Source organism: Protopterus annectens, chromosome 8.part0, assembly GCF_019279795.1.
Source record: "Protopterus annectens isolate FY-2018-M chromosome 8.part0, PAN1.0, whole genome shotgun sequence".
In the NCBI taxonomy this organism is placed as follows: domain Eukaryota; kingdom Metazoa; phylum Chordata; order Ceratodontiformes; family Protopteridae; genus Protopterus; species Protopterus annectens.
Genome location: NC_056741.1, coordinates 75493938 through 75513403, shown reverse-complemented (window position 1 = coordinate 75513403; position 19466 = coordinate 75493938). Strand labels below are relative to the sequence as shown.

Genomic DNA, 19466 nt, shown 5'->3' with positions numbered 1-19466 from the left:
GTTTGCACAAAACATTGGGAATAATAAAAATAAGGCCAATTAATGAGGTGGAAGCTATTAAGATGGACTCACAGATAAATAGCCTAGTAGCTACCTTTGTACCTGAACCTGAGAAACATTCATCAAAGAAAAGAAACACAAAAAAAACACCAAAAAACTTGTCTCCCAAAACCTGACCAAAAACTATACTGCTAGGGTTACCTTTAACCTACCCTTCTTCTTATCTCTCCCTCCCTCCTTTCACTCCATACAAACATCAACACTACCTATAAAACTAAACTGGCCTAAAACATGCAACTTGCCTCTCAGATCAACTCTCCATCATATTTTCTTTGTTCCCCTTTGTGTCCTGTCCTTGTAACATTTGTGGTTTTCCTGATGTCACTAATATGGAAGTCACTAGATAATTATATACATTTGAGTTTTTCACTTCATATCCTTCAAAAAAATCCCTGCACATTACCTGTTGCTCCATTTATAAGAACAATATATAAGAACAATTTCTACTATTTCTTTTTCTATTTTTTTTGGGCCTTTGTCCAGATTTCCCTAATAAGATGTTGAGAGGTATTGAGATATGATGAGCTACAAAGTAGCTAAATTTGCAAAAGTACTCACTACCCACAACCATCACTGTGTTACATCACACAAATAAACTTTGTAAAAACTTAAACTCCACTCCCAACACCTACACACAACTAATCACTGCCCACAACCCCTTATATTCTCTGATAAATGCTCAGCGCCTCAGGAAAGCATTTCATTGGAGCCAAAGAATACTACAGTATCAACAATCAATCATACAAGCTCCTACTCTCTCATTCGGTTACTCACTCGATTTCTATTTCAATCAAGACTACATTAATACTTTTACAGTTAATGTTTACAAGGACATGGGCAGTATGGGTTTATTTGAGGTTTACAAACCAAAAACAAAACAAGAAAATTTTATTGTGCAGTTTTATGGACATGTATTGGTTTTTGTGAAATAATTTCTTATTTGTTGGAATATTACTTTTGATTGACTGGATTATTAGCTAGGGGGGGCATTGCATGGGTGTTGCATGTCTGTATTTGTGTTTTATCTTTCTGGAGATGGAGATGCTTACAGAGAGTGTTGCTTTGTTACCTGTGGGGCATCTTTATGATTTGGTCAGGGGATAATGATACATTACGAGATTTCAGTGAGTGGCTGGACACTTCCACAGAGTTTTTTAAAAGTTTCCACTCATGTTCCAGACATGAAGCCAATTACTTGGATGATAAGATCATCAATAATTATACACATTCATTCATGTCTTTATAGGAAACATACTCACAGTAATTACTTGCTGGCTTTAAAGTCACCAGCCTTTCTGTCACAAAATGAGAGTCATTAGAGGGCAAATGAGCAGAACTTCTAATGTCTGATGACACTATTTTCAGAATTGAGTTAAATAAATTTCAGAAAACATTAGACAACACCTCATTTGGTGAAAATTATGCCCACAAGATGTTGGTGAAGAGAGGTGATGTGTTTGCATCTATTACTCAACAGAAAACAGTTATGACTTCCAAAAATGGCACACACCCTAGGACCAACTATAAGGCATATGAGAGAGCTAAGCTCTTGAGTCACAGTTTAGATTCTGAAACCATAAAAGGAGTTATACATAAAAACGGGTGTAATCTTTCCCACTTGGGAATAATACCACAAGATGTTATAGGTAACAAACCATTTTTTTTACAAAAACAATTCCGACATGAAGAAATTTGTTTTGTGAGAGAGTGTGGTGAGGCAGTCACTTTTACCAACAATTATAAGGGTGCACACAAATGTGGCAGGTGTAACTATTGTAAGTACATTGGCTACAAGAGCCAGGGCTACATAGCACAAAACCTTTGGAACAGATTACAATTTAACAGATTTAATTGTGATACTGTGGGGATGATATACTTAGCTTGCAGCACAGGATGTCAGGCATTTTACACAAAATTGAGAAAAGCCTCAGAGCAAGAATATATCAGTACACAAAATGTATACTGAAGGACTATATGAGGAACACCCTTGCTAAACATTCCAGTGTTGGATGTAACACTGTAAGTATTTGTTTTCCATACTTGAGAAGGTACAACTTTGCCCCTGGTGGAGACTGGAAAAATAGATTGGAATTTTGTGAGTTAGTGTGGCAACTTAAAACTGATGCAATGAACCTTCCAGGTTTTAATGAGAGTTTTAGCATAGTAAGTGTATTAAGAATGAAATCTGTTATCCATCCATCCATCCCCAAGCCCTTTTCCCCATTTGCATATGGGATCAGGGTGTCACCTCAACAGGGACAATCATCGGGAGCCAAGGTTCACACCACTGGGTGGCTAGCCCTGCGACTGCTTCTCTGTTATTAATTTATCCTTTGGTGACAGGTTAGTCCCACTGCACTAGTAACTTCTTTTGAAGGGAGATCTAAGGTGGTATTTATACTAACTAGGGGAAATTTGTCCAGGACATCAGGGATCTTCCCTTACACTTTTCAGTAGGTGCTGTGAGGTCTTTTACATCCACCTGAGCAACCATGAACTCAGGCAAATAGGGATTTAGTCTAATGACTCATCCAAAGGATGACACACCCACGAGTGCAGCACCTGACAGTAATGAATCTATCTAGTGTGGGAATAGAACCCACACACAGGTGAGTGTGCTACCTGTTGCACCGCTTTAAAAAACTAAAAAGGTAAAACTTCTTTCATTGTTTCATTGACTGTTTGATATATATATATATATATATATATATATATATATATATATATATATATATACATTTTTTTTGCTTTTATGCATTGTGTGAGTTTTTCTGTTAACACTCATTGGCAATGCTGTTGAAACATTTTATGCTGACTTACAACTATTTATGTTTATTTATTAATTCTGGCAATTCACAGTATTTTATAATTTGGTTATTACAGGCAGGATCTGCTGTTGTTCTACCTCCTGCTCACATGATGCATTTCTTAAAGGTTAAATATATGAGACAGCTTACTGTTAGGGTTCTGTTGGGGTCTAACACTTAATAAGATGAAAGCAGTCAACCATTTTATATTTATTTATTTATTTGACATGTGTTAACCAGGATAGTCCATCTGAGCAAAAGCCCTTTTTCAGTGGAGGCCCGGGGAGAAAAGCTCCACAGTACAAGTAAGGAAGAAAAATTTACAACAGTTGAAGTTGAATAGAGTGAAAATTTACAATAAAACAGTGAAGCAAATATAGATAAAGCTCTACAGTACAATATAGTAAGAGGCATTATAACATTAAAGAAAAAAAAGCATTTGTACAATATAGAGCAGTTAAAGTGAGGTATGGTAGTAGGTAAGGAATGAATAGAGAGGATACTGATAGAGAAAGGGGTGGGTTCATGAGGGATGATTACAGAGGCAAATCCATGTGTTGTTATGGTACCTTTTGAGAGTTTTCTTGAATTTGTGGATGTGGGAAATGTTTCTAAGGGTCATAGGGAGCTTGTTCCATGCAAGAGCAGGGAAGTAGTTGCAAAGATTCTGTATAATAGATTTTTTTAGGAATGTGAATTTGTAAGTGACATTGGTCAGAGCTTTTGAGGGGTTGAGGGGGCTTATAGAGGGAGACAAGTGAGGAGATGCTAGGGCCAGAGGAGAGCTTATTCAAAATAGTATGGATAATGAGAAGTTGGGTAAATAAGCATTGGTTAGGAAACTCTAGCCAGCTGATGTGTCTGGAGAGCATGACAGTGGTGTGATCTTGAGGGCAGATTGGCTGAAAATCTAGCAACTTTTGTTTCAAGTTTGGAAAGTAGTGAGGACTGTATGTTGGTTAATATTTAAGAGCTGTAAAAGAGGTTGGGCAGTAGGTAAGCTTGGGCTAGTGAGATCCTGAAGATGGGTGTGAGGAACCTTTTGTTTCTATAGAGTAAGTCAAGCTTTTCGTGGGTTTTCTTGATGCAGTTAAGTACACGAAAGTCTGATTTTAGTTGATCATTCACTGTTATTCCAAGCAGTTTAGTGTGGGATTCAGCTATGATCACAGAGTTGTTGAGAGAAGAGATGGTGAATGAGGATTTAAAATGGTAAAGGGATTTTTTGTGGAAGAGGAGACGTTTTGCATGAGTTGACTTCAAGTAAGCCATGTTTCAGTGAGGTTGAAAGATGTTTGTGTCAGGGTTAGTAGATCAGTGGGACCGTCAATGACCAGAAATGATAGTGGAGTCATCTGCGTACTGTATGAGGGAAGACAGAGCCTTGAGGGGACACCCATTTTGATGGGGAGAAAGAGAAGAGAGACATTTTCAGATTGAAGCTTGTTTGTGAGGTAGCGATTGAACCAGGAAATAGCTGCTGGGGAGAGGTTGAGTTGAGAGACTTTGGAAAAGAGGACGGGGTGAGAGACAGTGTCAAAAACTTTGGAGAGATCTAAAAAATGCAGGACACTACTTTAGCATTGGCTCTAGCTAGGGAGATGTAGATAGTAAAGAAAATAAGTGCAGTAGTGGTGCTGTGGTGGGGGCAGAAACCATGTTGAGTAGAGGTAATTAAGTTTTCATGAGTAAGGTAAGCTGAGTTTGTTTATAAACACAGTGCTCAAGAAATTTGGAGAGGAGAGGGAGTATGGCAATAGGTTGATAATTAGAGTGCTCAACAGAATTTCCATCTTTGTGGATTGGTATACTGTGGAACTTTTCCAGAAGGCAAGAACAGTGGATTCACTAATTGATTGTTTTATGAGGATGGAGACAGGATATGCTATGGAGGTAGTAGCAACTTTTAGGAATGTTGGTTATTTTTATGGGACAAGGTGACTGTGTGTTTGTTATGGTTACATTTGATTTTTTACTAATGCCAGTGCATCCGTGTATGTATACATGCATGGGTGTAATTCATTGTAGTGGAATAGCAAGTGATCTGACATCCTGTAGATTGATGTCATAATGTCGAAGTCACCGATATTGACACATTCTGTGTATGCTTCTGAGATTACCCCGGAGTGGGCTACACCAATGGCAAGAGCTTTTGTAGAGAGGGAAGCCCTCTTGCACTCATCATGTGGGGGCTATAACCTCTCACACCCTTGCTAATTAAATATACTAACTCTGAGATCCCACAATCCCTAGGGAAAGGAAATAGTCCCATACTTGGGGATTGTCAATTTCACATGCCTGTTGACCACCTGTCTTTGTCAATTAAATGGTGTCAATCCATACTGTATGTTGTCGGAGCACTTGTCCTTCATTCCATTGCTCGGCACCTATATTGAATTTAACTGAAACACCCAAATGTCGATGATCACATTGTCAACCATAAAATGTCAACTTTGCAAACATTGACAGACTTCTGAGTATGTGCTAAGCAACAGCTTCACCCATACAAAATATAAACTTAAAAAAAACTTAAAATCATAACTTTTTGCAGGGGGGCTTGCCTCCCTGTGTCCCCCACACCTCCTGCTAATTGTATATATACTAATGCCAAGATCAAACAATGTTGGGGAAAGGGGATATTCTCTAACCCAGAGAATTCTGCAATCTTGCACACCTATTGACATACTGACATTCTGCTTAATCGACCAAAATATATGTGGTTTGTGTGTGTGTGTGTGTGTGTGTGTGTGTGTGTGTGTGTGTGTGTGTGTGTGTGTGTGTGTGTGTGAGTGAGTGGGTGTGTCTCTCTTTTTTTACGCTGTCATTCTACAAATAGCATTCTGGTGTAGAAGGGTGTGGTTTCTATTCCCACACCATCTAGTTAGATTCATTTTTCAATACTGACACTGGAGTGCAACAAAAGGGGGGTGCCATGCATCAGATGAAACATTAAACTAAGGCTCCATCTGCTCAGGAGGATGTAAGAGGTCTCACCACACTTAAAAAAGAGTAGAGTAAGATGCCTGTACCCTGGCCATACTTTCCATAGTCAGTATGAATGCCACCTTGGTTCTTCCCTGAAAAGAGTTCATTGGCCAGTTGGGATTAACCCAGTCAACAAAGTGTAAATAAATATTTTATTTTCATCCAATACAAAATGATGTAAGTCTGTTTGTACACTCATGTGATATTTAAGGACTTTATCTAGCACTAACAGGTAACTCCTGATGAAGGGCACCTGCTGGTCTGAAATTTCAAGTATTTGTAAAACCTATGTTGGTTCAAGAAAAAGTATTACATCACAACTGTGTCATCTGTGCTCTAGTGTCTTTGCATTTTTGATACAAGGTATGAAAAGTATAAAATATTGACAAGAGGATTTCGCACTGAAAATTCCTAAAGGTGAGTAGGTAAGAACACTGACAACCTAATCTATGAACCCTTACAAGGAATGACTCATGTTTGTTCTTAGTAGATTTATATGCTGGAAATAAATAAAAAGATGAAGAAAAAACACTTGGTTAAACTAGCCACACAATACACATATGACATAGTACTTACTACATAAGATTAAACTTTTCTTCCATGATTATTTGTCAGATAATGAACACAGGTGTAAAGATAATTATTTACTTTTGGCCTGTTGTATAAATTACATTTTTATAAAGAGAAGGAGTCAAATGCAGGTGATAAAAATGAATGAATTTCCTAAGAAATATACTGTGGATATTAGTGAGTAGTAGTGTTTTTTTTATTTTTTTATTTTTGTAAGTTGGAGAGTTTCAAAAAACTTGAGAACCTGAACTACATTTAGGTATTTACACTATTTGGCCTCTCTGGTGTACTATGTGTTTTGTAGTTTAAAAGACCCACCCAGTTTCCAAAAATAAAAAAAATGAATAAAAACAAACATTTTGCAGACTAAAATTCTGAAAAAAAGAACTGCATGTGTTTTGTATGCTGAAAATCCTTTCCTAAACTAACATCTTATCTGATACAAAATGTAAATAAATAATTTTGCTAATGTGTATCTCCTTTGTGTCTCATTTTTACAGGAGTCATCAGAAAGTCTAGCTGCATAACCGTTCGAAATGTAATAGGTGTATGTTTAATAAGTATATATATTACATATGTTTTAATTCAAGTTGAAACACAAAGTGACACTTCACTGAAGCAGCCATCACCTAAACCTGCAAAAAGGAATGAAAACTACTCTTATATTATCTTTGTACAAACTACAGACTCAGGTTTGCCTTCTTTAGTGGTTTGTGCCATTGAATCTGCTGCAATCATCTATAAAAGAAGGAAAGTTCGATTTTACATGAAAGGGACGAATGATGAAAATCCAAAACGCTCAGATCCAGGACTTGAGCTGCTGAAAACCATTTCAAATGTTGAAATTCTTAAACTGGATCCAGAATCAGTTTTAGAAAACACTCCCCTAGAAAAGTGGTATAAAAATGTAAGTATTACTAATTAGGAAACTCTGAAATGCATTATCTCATAGAAAGAGGTTGTGGATGGTGAATGTGATTTAGGGTTTTGGAGTCTCATCACCACAATGTATACCATGTTTGGGATAAAAATAGAACAAATGAATAGATAACTAACCTTCCTTCACAAAACTGTCCACACTGATTAAAAAATAAATAAAAAGTAGACTGTCCAATGTGGAAGAAAATGCAGACCAAGTAGAACAACACATTCCTTTAATCAGAAACCATCATTTTTATCAATAACAGCCACACAATGTTAAATTCAGGTAAATAGAAAAACAAAATGAAATATGATAAAAACACAAATAAATAAATTACAGTATGATTCCTTCTCTGCCAAAGGCCAATAGTGGCCTCTAGTACAAAAATTCCTGGAATTCACACTTGCATTTAAGCCTGGTGATCTATATCCCTCCAAAGCAATTTCCCTGTTATACTCTGTGTAATCAAAGGCTCCCCTCTCTGTTGCTCCCCCCTCCACTGATATTACTTGGCACACAACCCAAAACATAAAACTATTTTCTTGTATTGACTACATTTGGTGGTGTGCCTGTAAATCCTATTGGACACTACCAGTCCGTTGGCTGTCTCCTCCATAAATGTTTACTTCAGGAATGCATTACTAAACCACCAAATGCTAAGGCAGTTATTTGTTTTTAACAGCATATAGATATTTATAGATGTGATTCATGAGTTGTTAATACTTCTACATGTGTAGGAGGAATTTTGTAAAATAAACATAGCAATATTTATCACAAATCTGATGCACAGATAAAAGTGCCTGGAGAGCTGTATGTCCTGTTTGTTTCAAAACAATAAAAACGTTGAAGGAATCTCTTGTTCATGGGTTCATAGGTAGGTACTAGGCTATCGGCCCAAGGACCTACGTAAGCCTAGCCAGCAAGGTTCTATGGCTTATGCCACCCAAGAAAGTTATTTTCCTGTGCCACTGTCGAGCAGAGACACAGAAGTGATCCCCGGGGTGTATTTCCTATTTCCCATCCACTCATCAATATTTTTCTTGAAGAGTGCTAATGAAGAACTTTGCTTGATATAGATGGGTAGCTTGTTCCAGAGTATAGGAAGTCTCTGGGATAGGAATCTATCCCTCCAGCATGTCCTGTTTATTGTGGTGACAAGGTTTAGGTCCCTAGAGCATGTAGCTCGGAGGGATTGGGATTTCTTTAGGTGTAGCATGTCCAACAGCTCTGGGTTTGACATAGCTTTATATGTTAGGCAGAGATCACCTTGGAGTAGGTGATATGCTACGGAGTAAAGCTGGAGTTTTTGAGGCGGTCAGTGTAGGGCATTTGTTTAAGGCCAGTAATCCTCTTTACTACTACAAACAATATTTAAAAGTGCTTCATTTAGATGAAGTACCCCTACTTCTAACAGGTGTCTGCTCACAAATTTCTTTCAATATTTTTATTCCTTTTGAACATAAATGAAAGATAGCATTCCATTTTCTTAAATAATTTTTAACTAGCTGACAAAATCCTTCAGCTATTACAAGTTACATTCCTAATAACACGTGTTGCAGTGTACATTTATAAAACATAGCTATTCCCCAGCCAGAACATAAGCATTTGCTTTTAAATAAGCTCATCCCTATCTAATCCCTATCTATTTTCAAATATAACTTGGATTTATGGATGAGAAACAGAACATTTACCCCAGGACTGCCCTCCAGACAGAGGTAGCTCCTAAATGCTTTATGCTATGCACATGTCCCCTCAAATTATCTAAATTATGATCCAAGCTATTTTCAGTACAGGTTTATATATAATTATCGACCATGGGATGGATAAGGTCAATAAAACACTAAATGGGACATGCTAATTCAAGCACCTAAAGAGAAATTGACTAGGCTTAAAAGGGCCCATCTGGCCTTGTACTTGCCTATTAACCTATGAACCTGTGGAACTCTTTTTACAAGAACATTATTCAAAAGCAGTAACTATTTACTTCAACAGTTCCCAGGGTAACCCCTATATAAGAATTTCTTCTTAGATTCTAAAATAAGACAACCTGTGAATGTTTCATCAGTCATTAAATCAAACAGCTCAATGTACTGTCCTTTAATCAAATTCTACTTCAAAAAGAATTGTGTGCATACTGTTATAATGAAGGCATAAACTGCTGGTGGGATCGACACACGTGCACTTCAGTTCTTGTCATTAGTTGACCTATAATCCTATGTGTCTAAAAACACTATTTTGTTCTAAGAAGCACAGATGAATTCTAAAAATATGTGCTGCTGTTTATGAGCAATAGAAAAAATTTTAACATTGTTTCATTACCTTTCCACACTCACAATATGTCATTAATAAAGTGACAAAATCTCACCTGTTGGAATAACTCAGTTTTGAAGAAAATATTTTTCTTTCCAGAAAGCCATGAAAAGATGTCCATAGCTGGGTGCCATGGTGGCCCCTTATGTCTTCTCCCCTCAACTACTGAAAACAGTTATTTGAATAAATTGTTAGTAGCACATATAAGTAAATGCTTATTAGTAACACATGTAGTGTTATTAACTTAACCACCAAGAACAAACATATTTGTACCTCTCTGTCCAAAGCCAGCTGGTTACCAAACACAAGGCACTGAAATAAATAGGACATGCTGGAGGGACAGATTCATAACCCAGAGGCTCCCTTCCCTCTGGAATAAAATCCCAGTCCAGGTTAGGCAGAGTCCCACATTGACTCTCTTCAAGAGGAATCTTGATGAGTAGATGGGAGATCGTAGGTTTACCCCGGCTATCACTTCTGTGTCACTGTTAGACAGAGGCACAGTATACTAACCTCAAAAAAAGGCATAGAAAAATTAATTTAAAATGGGTGGCGAAAGCCAAACACACTCTGGCTAGGCTTATAAATGCCCTAGGGCAGATAGCCTAGTATGAACCTATGAACCTATGAACCTAAGGCCCATATTTCTTCTGTCCACCTTTAGCTACAAACTGTTGAACTACAGGTACTGTCCTTCTGTCAGAGCAAATAAACCTCCTTAATCTGTAACATCTTTAGGCACTCTTTCCCTAATGTTGGAGCACCCCATTTTATAAATACCAGTGTTTAAAAAAAAGCTTCAGTCAAATCACTCTTGCCAAATGAAACAACCTACCTTCAGATCTTAAAAAAACAGGACAGTTATCTCATATTCGAAAGAAAAATTGTTACAACACTTCAAAGACTCCCACAACCAAAACAGATTCAAAGATAATGCTTAAAATATATTTCTTCATATAACTATGCAATGTTCTTCAGTTCTTCTCTCTTGACCTGCATCATTTTAGATATCACATAAGATAACTGTATACCAAGTGATGTATTGTGTAAATATTTATTTTCTGTCCTCGGTATGCACTACTTTGAAAACTAAGTTACCTAATTTGTTTTTTAGTGCAGTGTTTAAACAATGTATAGAACTACATAGGAGTACCAGATTCATAGGTAAATGGGAGGATGTCACTTTGCAGACTGTTACAAACTAGCCAGTTCCCAGAACTGAGAATCAAACCCTCTATCTTGTACCTGTGAGGTAAAAATCTTAACCATTACTCCAACGATCAAGCATGGGGTTGGTCAACAGATGGTCAACAGGTGTGCAATATCACAGAATTCTCGAGGTTGGGGAATATGCCCTTTATCTTTTTTTTTTGTTTGTTAAAATTTGCATATGCCAATACTGTTTCTTGGCACATGGCTACTAGCATGTTGACCTCGAGGTTGGGGAATATGCCCTTTATCTTTTTTTTTTGTTTGTTAAAATTTGCATATGCCAATACTGTTTCTTGGCACATGGCTACTAGCATGTTGACAAAGTTTTTTTCACCCTTATGTTGTCAACATTTTCAAAGTCGACTTTGTGTTTTTTTGATGAGCATTTCAGGTGCATTTATACAAGCACAGACATACATACATACATACATAAAGAGAGAGAGAGAGAGCTGTCTTTATAAATATATATATATATATATATATATATATATATATATATATATATACATATATATATATATATATATATATATATATATATATATATATATATATATATATATATATATATACAGTTGATATAGCTATAGATACATGGGTCTACTGCTTTTGGTCGAATTACATTTTGTCGAAAATGATTTCAGGCAGCCCACTTCACTGAAAGCTCATTTGATTGAAAGCTCATTTGGTCGAATTCCATTTGGTCGAAAATGGAATATAGCCCCTGCTCCACTGCAGTACGACCCTGGAGTGAGAATATAATGTTAGGGGTGTGGGGAGCACAGTCCCCCACATTGGGGGGTGTGGGGGGTAGCTCCCCTCATTTTGCAACTAGTTTTTACTGACATTATAAGTTTCAATGTATTTTTAATGGCTACATAAGTATATAATAGTGAATACACTGCAATTATGTGTGGGGCTATGCCACCCTCACCCCCCTAATGTGGGGAGTTGTGCCCCACCCTCCCCAATTTAGATTCTCACTCCAGGGTCACACTGCAGTGGGGCAGGGGCTATATTCCATTTTCGACCAAATGGGTTTTCAGTAAAATGTATTTTTGGTGAAGTGGGCTGCCTGAAATCATTTTCGACCAAATGTAATTCGACCAAAAACAGTAGACCCAGATCTAGATATAGATACAGATATAGATATAGATATACATAGCTATACATATCTATGTGGGTGTCACACACACACACACACACACACACACACACACACACACACACACACACACACACACACACACACACACACACACACACACACACACAAACATACTTTAAGTAGTCTAAACATCCAGCTGTTGGTACAAAACTATTGAAAAAACATTGACAAATTATTGCATGCACTGTGTGACATAACCTCGGAGCATGCAACACTAAACACTTTTTTTTGCAGGGGCAAGCCCCCACATACCACCTCCTATATGTGGGGCTGTGCTCCCCACACTTCTTGCTAATTATATATTCTTATTTCATGATTGCACAAGAGAGAGGAAAAGGGAATGCACCTCAAACCATGTAATGTAGTGATTTTAGACAATTGTTGACCATCTGTCTTCTCAAACAAAGTGTGTTTAAAGGCAGTCAGCATAATGGGTTCATAGGTAAGGACTAGGCTAGCTGCCTTTATGGGCCATTTTAAGCCTAGCTGTTTTCCTTTTTGTCCTTAAAATAACCTATCTCATTTGGTTACAGATTGGCCTTACCCATCCCATGGTCAATAATTATGTATTAACTCTAATGAGAATAACTGGGATGATACCATATATAATTCGAGGGATCCATGCATGGAATAAAACATTTAGGAGCTGCCATTAGTAATACAGGGAGCAATCCTGGAGTAAATTGTATGTTTCCAATCCATAGATCTATGTTGCACATAAAATGGGCATGGTTGAACTTTGTTTTATGTGGATGGGGAGTCTGTTCCACAGCAGCAGTATCCTCTGTGAAATATACCTGTTCCTCCAAACTATTCTGTTGACGTTGCAGAAGAGGTCTTCCCAGTCACTGTCCTGGTTATTACCATCACTCTGCAACATGATGTTGCTGATGGTGCAAACAGTTTTGAAAAACCTTGACATTGTAACAGCTATCCCAAGGAACCCGGACGAGATCCTCTGGTCTCCAAAGCACCCGTCATGCTTGGCAGAGACTCCCAGACCATGATAGACCAATGATTTTAGTTCCTTTAGTCTTATATACAGGTCAGGCATATTTTGTCAACCAGAGGAGAAGTTGTGGATAATAATTAATAAAGATTTGAAGGATTTTATCTGGGAGGGAAACACGGCAAGAGTCAAGTGGGATAATCTTATTCTTCTAATAGAACAGGGTGGACTGGGATTACCCAATTTGAAGGGATATTTCAGAGCAACACAGTTAAGGCTCCTATCCATAGCACAAGCAGAACACTATAATTCAAAATGCAAAAAGATGATGAAGAAACAGGAAAGAAGTTTAAGTTACAGGGGGAGACTGGGATTTTGGATGCAAATCTTTAAAGGGAACAACAATAATCATACAGAATATTATATTTATAAAGTAGCAGACAGTATATAAGAACTAAATCAATGCGTGAATGGAGAAAAGATATTCCCTCGCTAGGGGTGACTACAATTAGGAATACAATAGGCAAGAGGGGGCCGGAGTATATTGGAGAAAACTAACAAAGGAACCAAAGTATTTGGAACAAATAACTAGAGAGGGGAAAGGTAACAGAATGGGATGAGGCCATGAACTTATTTGGACTGCAGGTTAGAGATTGTCTTCCATATCAAGGATTGATAACAGAGTATAGGCAAAGAGAAAGAAATAGGGTGTCCTAAACGAAAGACCAGCACTGCTAGAGTTCTGAGTAGAATCTAGAACATAAGTGGCTGTTAAGAAAGGAATAATTAGTAGAGCATATAAAATATTGCATGATAACTATAAGAATCAGTCAGAAGAGGTTAGGAAGAATTGGGAAGAGAGACTGGATAAGCAATTCACAAAGAAACAATGGGGTATATAATCATTTGAATTAAAGAAACAATGGGGTGATATATGTATGCCTTCCAAATATGCAACAAAATCTAAAAGATTTACGATCTTTCCCTGAAAGTGTTTATATAGATATTTTTATACCCGAAGCAGGCTCCAAAGAATCTTTCCTTGGGTACACAGCAAAAGTTGGAGATGTGATGGGGAAGAAAGAGTTAACTGGGAACATATTTTCTGGGAGTGTAATGAGTTGGCTGACTTTAAAGCTTCTCTGCAGACTGCTCTATCAGAGATGCTGGGTGAGGAAACTGGAGTGACTAGGGAAATGATTTTTTGAGTTATGATACAGAGTTGGAATTGCCTAGACATAGTAAGGCCTTGCTGAGTCTAATTATGATAGCTGCCAAAAAAGCAATAACTAGAAATTAGAAATAAAATTCTAAGCAAACTTTACTAGAAGTAACAAAGATAGTAACAACTGGAACAGGGATCTGTAGAAAAGGGTAGGAATAAATTACACAGGAAAAAAATGGAAACTGTGGGATCACTACATGCAGAGGAGGAACAATGTTTAAAAAGAAGGCAGGATCTGAATGAGCTATGCAATGGCTGACTAACAATGACTGGATATATTAACAGTAATGTATAACGTTTGCAGCTACAGTTGGGTTCCTATAACGTCATCAAACTTTTACAAGTTCGAACCACATATGGTCAAGACCATATGTTTCAATTTGTAAAAGTTCGAGCATGTGAATGGAAATCTCCATAGGCGGAGATTTCCATTCACTTCAATGTGATGCGATCTCAGAGTTGGTAAATTTAAGTAGCAGGGGGGTGTGGGGGTGCAGGGGGGCTTGCCCCCTACTTACAACAGTTTATTTTCTTGTCCATTGTGTTTTTTTTTTTTTTTTAGGTGTTCGAAGTTACATAACTTCGACTATGTGATATAGACCAGCTACATTTGTGTTAGCACGGTTTGGAATGTATAATGCTTGCGACTGAGATTGTGGTATGATTTATTTTCATTTATTTAGATGTAAGATTGTCTGTGTCACACATAATTTAATAAAGATGTTTCTTGTTAAAAAAATGAAAAATAATACATTAATTGTGTATTTACAATCTGATTAACATTTATATTCTCATTTAAGAATTCAGTAATTACACTACAGTAGCCAAGTCACAGGACTGAGTAATACAGTAGTTACATAGCGAGTGAGATACAATCACACCAAAAATAGAATTAACCTTGCGGCATTAAAGAAAGGCTTAACCACATTTAAAGTTTCTTTGCACCATTTACCTCTACAAATAGGAATATAATACAAATGTACATTAAAAAGAAGCAGATGTGGCTATAATAAAGAAAGGAAACAGTAACTCATCAAGATTCAACACAAAAAAGCAATTTGATATTCACCAACTGAAAAGTGTCTTACACAAAACGTAGATAACAGAAATACCCAAAACACTTAACTTTGTGTGTGTGTGTGTGTGTGTGTGTGTGTGTGTGTGTGTATGTACTATACACACACACACACGCATATCTATCTATCTATATATATATATATATATATATATATATATATATATATATATATATATATTATTGGGTTCCCTTCAATCCACTAAAGTGATAAGGTTCTGAAATGAAAAAAGTCGGTACATCTGATTGAAAAGCAACTGATCAAATTGTACCAGCTTTTTTCAATGAAAGACTGCAGGGCAATATGGATCAGGGAATTTGGCCTTGCCTCACTTTAGTGTGATAGTATTTTATATGTATATATGTATATATATATATATATATATATATATATATATATATATATATATATATATATATATATATATATGTGTGTGTGTGTGTGTGTGTGTGTGTGTGTGTGTGTGTGTGTGTGTGTGTGTGTGTGTATGTTTTGGGGGGACGTCTTCCCTACATCATGGGCGCAGGTACACTGTTTGATAGTCACTGCTCAATATTCACTGTTTGATGTTCACTGTTTGAATGCATTTTTCGACTTTTTTTCATAATTCCTGGGCTCATACTAATAAGTCTTGGAATTACAATAGGAACCATAAAAATGACTAACTATTTGTACAGTATTAGTAAAAAAGAAATACTGACACCCTTAAAACACCTTAGCCACAAAAACTAATACATATAAAAGCAGTGTATGTTTAGTTTAATTTAATATTGTTGAATAAAATAAGAAAACAAATTGAAACACTAACTGCATTTCCCATTTATAGCAATTTAAAGATACATACACACAGACACAGACATACAGACAAACAGACACACACACACACACACACACACACACACACACACACAGACACAGACAGACACATACACAAACACACACAGACACACACGCACAGACACACAGACACACAAAGACACACACACAGACATGTAGAAAGAGACACACATATACACACACACACACACACACACACACACACACACACACACACAGACACACAGAAAGACAGACAGACACACACAGACACATATACACATACACACAAACACACACAGACACAGACACACATGCACACACAGACACACACAAAAACATGCACACACAGACAGGTAGAAAAAGACACAGGCACACACACACACACACACACACACACACACACACACACACACACACACACAGACACACACACACAGACACACACACCCTGAAACACACAGACACATACACAAAGACGCACACAGACCCACACAGGCACACACACACACAGAAACACACAGAAACACAGACACACATACATACGTGCACACACACACACACACACAAACACATATACAGAAAGACAGACAGACACACACAGACACATACACACACATACACACACACAGACACACACAAACACACAGAAAGACAGACACACACACGCAGAAAGACAGACACACACACAGACACATACACACACAGACTCACACACAGACACACACACACACACACAGAAAGACAGAGACACAGACATATACACACACATACACACAGACACGCACAAACACACACACAGACCCACACACATACACACACACACACACACACACACACACACACACACACACACACACAGAAAGACAGACAGACACACACAGACACACAAACACACACAGAAAGACAGACACACAGACACATACACACACAGACTCACACACAAACACACACACCCACACACACACAGAAAGACGGAGACAAATACACATATACACACACACACACACACACACAAACAGAAAGATAGACAGACATGCACACAGACACACACACACATACACACATGCACACACAAACACACACACGCACACACACACATGCACACACACACACACACACACACACACACACAGACATGCACACAGAGACACGCGCACACAGATTCACAAACACACACACACAGAAAGAAATACAGACACACACACACGCACACACAAACACACACACGTACGCACACACCCGCACATACACACACACACAGATGCATACACACAGACACACAGAAAGGCAGACACATACAGACACACAGACACACACAAACACAAACACACACAGACACATTGAGACACACACAAAAACAGACAGACACACACAGATGCATACACACACACAAACACACAGATGCATACACACAAACACACAGATGCATACACACAAACACACAGACACACAGAAACAAAGACACACACACACACACTCACACAAACACACACACAGACACACAGACACACACAAACACACAGACACACACACACATATGCTCACACACACACAGACACACACACACACACACACAGAAAAACATACAGACACACACACTCAGACACGCACACACACACACACATGCACACACACACACACACACACACACACACACTCAGACACACACACAGATGCACACACACAGACCCACACACACACACACACACACACAAACACACAGACACACAGAAAGACAGACTCATACAGACATGCATACACACACACAAACGCACATAGATACACACACACACACACACACACACACACACACACACACACACACACACACACACACACACACACACACAGACACACACACACAGACACATAGACACACACACACACACACACACACACACACACACAGTCACACACAGACACAGGATTTAAGCTTCAGTACTTTTTATCACTGTGTATACCTGCTTAAAGTTGCATTCCAGTACATTTCTGTTTACTTTGCTACATTTTTCCCCTGTTCTTTGAGTTTGCCCCACTGCCGACTTGAGACAATAAGCTAAACGATTCTGAAATTCTAACCACAGGACTAGAGCTCCAATATGAACTTTTTTCTCCAAACTCCTCACCAGTTTTTGATTTTGTTTAAAAAGGCTGTGTCTTTGGCTTTCCCCTTATGGTATATGACTTCCAAAGTGTCTCCCTCCACAATTTCATTGCTTTTGTCTGCTGTGTAACCTATTTAGATACTTTCTCACCCATTGTTTTCCATATATCCATAATATTAAGTGTCCACCTAGCAAAACAGTATTGCACTTGAGTAAGTCTCTTTTATAACACTTTTTCTCCTGCTCATTTTCCTAGAGCTTGCATTTGCTTAGCACCTTTGCCACACTGTAAGGGGAGTTAATCCTGCTCCATCCTTGGCAGATAAGAAATTTTATTTTATTGTTTTGTACTTCAGTTAACTGTTTAGAGTGCTACTGCTTTATCTTTGCTTTAGTTGTTAATTGTGCCTTTAAATCATTCTAAAGTCACTATTACTTGAAATTACCTTGTCAAGGAACTTTGTTTAAGTTGTTTTGTTGCATTACACTCACAAGTAGTGTTTCTTGATATTATCACATCAAGAGGTTGGCAGTGCCCTGTACAGACACAAACACCCAGATTATAAATTTTGTCTATAAAACTTCCCGTAGAACTGAAACCTGTAAATTAGTGTGGCACACAGACACGTAGAAACAGACAAACGTACACACACACACACACACACACACACACACACAGACACACACAGAAACACATAGTCACACAAACACACACAGACACAGACACACACGCACACACAGACACACACAAAAACATGCACACACAGACAGGTAGAAACAGACACGCACACACACACACACACACACACACACACACACACACACACACACACACACACAAACACACAGAAAGACAGACATGCACACAGACACACACAGAAACACATAGTCACACAAACACACACAGACACAGACACACACGCACACACAGACACACACAAAAACATGCACACACAGACAGGTAGAAACAGACACACACACACACACACACACACACACACACACACAGAATCACACACACACACACAAACACACAGAAAGACAGACATGCACACAGACACACACACACGCACAAACACACACACGCACACATACACATGCACTCACACACACACACATACAGAAAGACAGACACACACATACACACGTACACACACATGCACACACACACACACAGACACACACACGCAAAGACACACAGACACACACACAAACACACACACAAACACACACAAACATACACACATACTGACACACA

General features: G+C 38.0%; 1 protein-coding gene across 1 annotated transcript in view; it reads left to right on the top strand.

Annotated features, from left to right (window-relative positions):
• LOC122808657 (lactosylceramide 4-alpha-galactosyltransferase-like) overlaps positions 1-19466 on the top strand; it is a 145377-nt gene that overhangs the window by 118878 nt on the left and 7033 nt on the right. The window contains exon 2 of the mRNA XM_044079630.1: positions 6923-7329. Coding sequence (XP_043935565.1) covers positions 6923-7329 — 407 coding nt within the window. The remainder of the gene's footprint in view (positions 1-6922; positions 7330-19466) is intronic.